Raw genomic sequence first — 7393 nt, 5'->3', positions numbered from 1 at the left:
CACAATCTTGAAAAAAACAATGGAAATAAATTATAACTTTATCTGGAAAAATAAACTTGATAAAAAGGAGAGATAAGTGGTGGGACTGACACCAGGAAAAGCGGTCAGAGAAGACATCTCTCACATTTCCAGATGCATCCCTATATTCTTTATCTAACTGAACTTAAAAGAGAAAAAAAAAAAAAACCATAAAATAACTCAAATTTTAGAGAATTCAAAAGCCTGTGGTTTACATAAAATAATAATTAGGAAAGAGCACTCATAAAAGGTCTGTATTACAGAATTATCTTTCAAAGACAATTTCAGACTTCCAGATAAGAAGATATGAACAGGCGTAACTGAAAACCTTATATATACCCTTAAATCATAAATAAAAGAATGAGAGAAAGTAAAATTTTGCTGATCCCATTATCTTAAAGAAATAGTATTCATTATTGACACTGATAATTAAAGAAATTAAGGTTTAAAATTAAAACTGTTTTACCCTTACAAACATTCCTGAAAATAACGAAGCCATGCGCCAGTAGAGAGACGCCCTATGTCCGTGGGCTGTAAGACTTAACAGTTACTAGGTCAGCTCCACCCAAAGCAATACACAGACTCAACAGAGTCCCTATCCAAGGCCCAATTACACTTTTTGAAGATATAGAAAAAGCCATTCTAAAATTCATATGGAATCTCAAGGGACTTCAAATAGGCAAAATAAATTAGAAAAGAAGACTAAAATTGGAGAACTCACACTTCTCATTTCAAAAGTGAATTACAAAGCTACAGTAATCAAAAGTGTGGTACTGGCATGGATAGGAACATACGTAACAATGGAAGAGAACAGGGAACCTAGAAACAAACCTTTGCATAGATGGTCAAATGATTTTCAGCAAAGGTGCCAAGACCTAGGACAATCGATACCCACGTGCAAAAGAATGCAGATGGACCCTTTGTTTACAATGTATACAAAAGTTAAGGTGGATCAGACACCTAAACTATAAAACTCTTAATGGAAAAAAAGAGGAAAATCTTTATGACACTGAATTTGACAATGATTTCTTGGATATGACATCAAAAAGCACAGACAACAACAAAAAAAACCAGATAAACTGGATGTTGTCAAAGTTAAAAACTTTTGGGCATCAAAGGACACTATCAAACAAATGAAAAGACAAGCCAAAGAATGGGGGAAAATATTTGCCAATTATATATTTGATAAAAGATTAATATCTAGAATATATTTTTAAAAACTCCTATAACTCAACAACAAGAAAAACCCAATTCAAAAATGGGCAAAGGATTTAAATAGACATCTCTGCAAAGAAGATAATATGAATGGCCAAAATGCACAAGAAAAGTTGCTCAACATCACTAATCATTCGGTAAATGCAAATCAAAACCACAATGAAAATACTACTTCACACCCATTAGGTTGGCTATGATCCAAAAAAACAAAACAAAGAAAAGATCCCAAACATTGGCAAGTATGTGGAGAAACTGGGAGCTTTGTGCATTGCTGTTGCGAATGTAAAATGGTGTAGCCACTGTGGAAGAGAATATGGGGTGCTTCACAAAAGTGGACAGAATTACCATATGATCCAATGATTCCATTTACAGGTATATATGTACTGGAACTGAAAGCACGAACTTGAACAGGTATTTGTACACCAATGTTCATAGAAGCATTGTTCACAACAGTCAAAAGATAGAAACAAAGCAAGTATCCATCAACAGATGAATGGATAAACAAAATGAGGGATATCTATTCAACGAAATACTATGCAGCCTTAAAAAGGAAGGAAATTCTTCTGTGCTACACCTTGAGGATATTATGCTAAGTGAAATAAACCAAACAAAAAAGTATTAGATTTTATGAATCTGCTTTAATGAGATACCTAGAAATTCATAGAAACAGGAAATAAAATGGTGATTCCCAAGAGCTGGGGGAGGAGGGAATGATAAGTTAGTATTTCACGGGAACAGCTGCAGTCTGAGATGTAAAAAATTTCTTGAGATAACTATCGGTGATGGCTGCATAAAAGCATGACTGTGTCTTTCCATTCTAGTGACCTGATCACCAACAAAGATCAGCTCACAGAAGTACTCGATCCTCTACAGGATAAACACACCAGTTACACTTCTATGCCGCCTTGAAGGCACCGAGAGGCCAATCAACTTTGGAAACGGGCCTATTCAAAGGTATCAGTAAACCGTCACGTTAGGTGGTCCTCACCACAACAGTCAGCAATACTCCCAACCACGAATGTGTTTTACCACTTGCGAAGCAAAGCTTCTCACTGTTCTGGCGCAAGAGTAAATAAACAACAGTAAGAGAGGGGCGCCTGGGTGGCTCAGTCTTTAAGCATCTGCCTTCGGCTCGGGTTATGATCCCAGGGTCCTGGGATCGAGCCCCACATCAGCTCCCTGCTCAGCGGGAAGCCTGCTTCTCCCTCTCCCACTCCCCCTGCTTGTGTTCCCTCTCTCGCTGTGTCTCTCTCTGTCAAATAAATAAATAAAATCTTTAAAAAAAAAAAAAAAACAACGGTAAGAGAACTCCTCCAGGGACCACAGTACAGATACGGGAATGTTTCATCCTAAGGAAAATTCTTTGTCGGACAGATTTAATAATTCAACCAAACAGAAGATAAACAATAACAGTAGTAGTGATAACAGTAATAATAACAACAACAAAAAATCCAAATAAACAAGAGTCAAAAAAACAACAGTCATGACCTGGGGTTAGCCTTTTGAGATATTATATTGACTCAGAACTGGATTTCGTGTGGACCACTACTGTCAATATTGCTGCCATCCAACTAAGAAGAACGTGGGGGATGGTAATGCAGCCCAACGTAATTCTAGTTATGCCAGAAAACAGAATAAAAAGAAGTCCTTGAATGTACCCGTATCAGACTTAAGAGGCATTACTATACCAGAATCAGGCTTCAATACTTAAACCTGAAATATATGATAATTAAGAAGCTCAAAATACAGAGTATGACTACGAAGTAAAAATTACAGTGCTAGGTGATAAGCCCACTATGATTACACTCATTTTAGCATTTGTATTTTAATTCAAGTACCCCGGACAGATTAATTTTTCAAAATGTGTATAAACTAAGTAAGAATTTAACTATACCTCTTTCAAGATATCCCATAATACAAATGACTCACTGGTTTGTACAAAAGCATTCCTCCTCATTTATTCCAAGTAACTGCAAATTCCAGAAGCCAATAAAAATATTTTCTGTTGTTTGAAAACTTTAAGGGAAGAATGTTATGTTAAATCCCCAAATTAATACCAGCTTCACTTGTCGGATATGTTTAAATTTAAACCAGCTTAACTTTTTGAATACGTTTAAATTTAAAAACTTTAGACCCTACCTTGAAGTGTTCAAATGTGCGCTTTCGATATTCACACCACTCCACAAAAAAGTGTAGGCTTCGGAAAAACATCAACAGATCTCTTCTTTCTTCTGCTCTGTATGAATAGAATATTCTATGATTCATAAATGTCATAAATAAGAGCCCCAACCTGGCATTTTTAATCTTATTATTTTTTATATACCTTAAAGCTAAAAAAAAGTACTTGATATATTTCTATATTTTGAACTCTGAGTATGTGCCCCTGTGTGATTACTAATGCTAATTTCTCAGCCTGAAATGCCCTTTGCCCCATATTAAAATGTTTAAATACTATTCACCTTTCAAGATATCACTCAAATACCAAACTGTCCTTGCATTTGTATTTGATGACCGTGGTATGTAATAAAGACTATTTCTGGTCTTTATCCCCAGTTTCTGGCACAGAGCTTCAAAAACCCCTGGAATTCCTGAGTGACCAGTGTGCATCTCTAATGCTAATGAGGTGACACACGGTGGCCACTAGATAGCCTCAGGATGGAGCCTGGTCACCACAAAGACTAACCACATGCTTAATGGGTTGGATCTTTGGGCCAACCAGACCTCCAGGGAGGACAGGGGAGCTGGAGGAATTTCATCATATGGCCATTCAACCCATCAACTACACCGTGGTAATGAAACCCCAGTAAAAGCTCTGGACAATAAAGCTCAGTGGAGCTTCCTGGATGGTGAACATGCTGATGTGCCAGGAGGCGGATATGCTCAGATCCCACAGGGAGAGGGCACAGAACCTCTAGGTTTTTCCTCCTCAAAGCCACTCACCCTGCCTCAGATCTTGACTTATGCATTGCTTCCATCTGCCTGTTCCTGGGTACAGCTGTTATAATAAAACAATAATCTTTACTATAACACTCTCAGTGAGTTTTCTCAGTCCTTCTAACAAATTATCAAATCTGAGTGGGTTGTGGGGAGTGCAGATGGCCCCTGATACTTGTGGATGGCATCTGAAGTGGGCAGTCTTGTTCAGGACTTTGCCCCCTTAACCTGTAGGTCTGCACTAAATCTGAGCAGTGTCAGGAGTGAATTGAATTACAGGACATTCCAGTTGGTGTCAGAGATTATTCTCTGAACAGTGACCTCACCACCACACCACACGACCTATTCCAAAATGGCTAGAAATAATTTCATCCCTATTGCCTATGAGCTCCCATGGAATTTATCTTAATGCTCTTAATACTGTATCTATCGTTATACTGACACCCATAAAATAAGCAACTTGTAGGCAAGATGAGTGTATTCACTTAACCGTGCTTTCAGTAAATGACTGTGGGAGTCGAGTTCCCATACTACTCAAGATAGAGTAAGCACACTCCACCCGAACATTCCAATTACAAGTTAGAACCACGGACATAACACACAAAGCAAATACTGGAAGACTCTGAAATGTGGACAAAAGAAGGCAGGAATGGGTAAGAAACTTCAGGAATTGGGGCACCTGGGTGGCTCAGTCGTTAAGCGTCTGCCTTCAGCTCAGGTCATGATCCCACGGTCCTGGGATCGAGCCCCGCATCGGGCTCCCTGCTCTGCGGAGAGCCTGCTTCTCCCTCTCCCACTCCCCCTGCTTGTGTTCCCTCTCTCGCTGTGTCTCTCTGTGTCAAATAAATAAATAAAATCTAAAAAAGAAAAGAAAAGAAAAGAAACTTCAGGAATTAAGGGAGGATTGGGTGATGAGTTCCTCAGGGTTTATTTTTGTCTCCTGTATATCCCAATCTGAATGCTACAGCAGACTGCGACTCAGAACTGCCAAAGGTTGGAGTAAAAAAAGAAAACAGAAAAAAAAGGCCCAAGGGAAGATTATTCCTTCTAACCAGCAGGGGCTGTATAAAAAGAAAGAGGAAGTAAACTGCTCTCGGTGATGAATTTTTCGACTTAACACCAAAAGCTAAGACAACAAAACCAAAAATAAGGGATCACATCAAACTAAAAAGCTTCTGCACAACAAAGGAAACCATCCACAAAATGAAAAGGAAGCCTACTGAATGGGAAAAAATATTTGCAAATCATTTATCTGGTAAGGCATAGATAACAAAAATATATAAAGAACTCATAAAACTCAAAGTGCTCCTCACAATCCCAGTGCAGCTCTTTCTGCCCGTGGGTCCTGTCCCCGTGCTTTAAATCACCTTTTCGCACAAAAAAAAAAAAAAAAAAAAAGAACTCATAAAACTCGGGGCGCCTGGGTGGCTCAGTCGTTATGTGTCTGCCTTCGGCTCAGGTCATGATCCCGGGGTCCTGGGATGGAGCCCCGTGTCTGGCTCCCTGCTCGGTGGGAAGCCTGCTTCTCCCTCTCCCGCTCCTGCTCCCCCTGCTTGTATTCCCTCTCTTGCTGTGTCTCTGTCAAAAAATTAAAATCTTAAAAAAAAAAAAAAAAAAAAACTCCTAAAATTCAATAGCAAAAAACTATGATCAGATTAAAAAATGGGCAGAGGACCTGAACAGACATTTTTCCAGAGAAAACACATGAATGGCCAGCAGACACATGGAAAGAGACATTTGGAGAAATGGAAATCAAAACCACAACGAGAGATCACCTTGCACCTGTCAGAATGGCTAGTATCAGAAAGACAAGAAACAACAAGTGTTGGCGAGGATGTGGAGAAAAAGAAAACCAAATGCACTGCTGGTGGGAATTCAAACTGGTGCAATTTATAGGAATATAAATTGGTGTACTGTGGAAGAGTATGGAGGTTCCTCAAAAAATTAAAACTAGAACTACCATGTGACCCAGCAATTCTACTTCTGGGTATCTATCTAAAAGAAATGAAAACCCTAACTCAAAAAGATATCTGCACCTCCATGTTCACTGCAGCATTATTTACAATAGCCAAGATATGGAAACAACATAACTGCCCATCAATGAATGGATAAAGAAATTCTGGTGTATAGGGCACCTGGGTGGCTCAGATGGTTAAGCATCTGCCTTCGGCTCAGGTCAAGATCCCAAAGTCCTGGGATCGAGTCCCGCATCGAGTTCCCTGCTCAGCGGGGAGCCTACTTCTCCCTCTGCCTCTCTCTCTCTCTCCCCCCGTCTCTCATGAATAAATAAATAAAATCTTAAAAAAAAAAAAAGAAATTCGGGTGTATAAACACAATGGAATGTTATTCAGCCATAAATAAGAAGGCAATCCTGTCATTTGCAACAGCATGATGGGACCTTAAGGACATTCTGCTAAGTGAAATAAATCACACAGAAAAAGACAAATACCATATGACTTCACTTATATGTGAGATCTGAAAGAAACAAACTCACAGATTCAGAGAATAGATTGGTGGTTGTCAGAGGGAGGGGTGGGGAGTGACAAAATGAGTGAAGGTGGTCAAAAGGTACAAACTTCCAGTTATAAAATAAATGAGTATTGGGGATGTAATATACAGCATGGTGACTACAGTTAATATTACCATATTACATATTTGGAAGTTGCTAAGAGTATAAACGTTAAAAGTTCTCTTCAGAAAAAAAATATTGTAAATACACGTGGTGATAGATGTTAATCAGACTTCTTGTAATGATCATTTCACAATATATACATATATTGAATCATTACGCTGTACACCTAAAATGAAGATAGTGTTTTATGTCAACTAAATCTCAGTTTTAAAAAATTCAAGGTTCAAAATCATGCAATTTAATCCACTGAACATAATGTTTGTAGGTTTCCTCTGTGATTTATTACTTTAAGGCAAACGTTTTCAAACATTAGGGAATAAAACTTTTGAAGTGGTTGAAGATGGAGGCATGCAGAACAGAACCCTAACCCGAGAGGAACTGTGTGCCCTCTTCCTCCCAACCAGGCAACTGGCATTGCTGATAGTAGGCAAAGCCAGCACAAGCAGGACCCTCAGCTCCTGAGGGAATGCTGCTGCTGGGAGACTATGGGAGGAGCTTTGTCAGCTAGCCCCACCGACACCGAGCAAAACCAAGAAACAAGAGGAGGCGCCATTCCCACTCTCCACCAGAATGGCTCCTGCAAACACAGGAAGA

General features: G+C 39.1%; 1 protein-coding gene across 1 annotated transcript in view; it reads right to left on the bottom strand.

Moving 5' to 3' along the window:
* Positions 1-7393, bottom strand: part of LOC110584356 (centromere protein P) — a 241534-nt gene that overhangs the window by 172528 nt on the left and 61613 nt on the right. Inside the window, exon 5 of the mRNA XM_044920666.1 lies at positions 3373-3469. Coding sequence (XP_044776601.1) covers positions 3373-3469 — 97 coding nt within the window. The remainder of the gene's footprint in view (positions 1-3372; positions 3470-7393) is intronic.

Source organism: Neomonachus schauinslandi, chromosome 13, assembly GCF_002201575.2.
Source record: "Neomonachus schauinslandi chromosome 13, ASM220157v2, whole genome shotgun sequence".
NCBI lineage: Eukaryota > Metazoa > Chordata > Mammalia > Carnivora > Phocidae > Neomonachus > Neomonachus schauinslandi.
The sequence above is the reverse complement of the archived record's forward strand: the minus strand, read 5'-3'. Positions and strand labels throughout refer to the sequence as shown.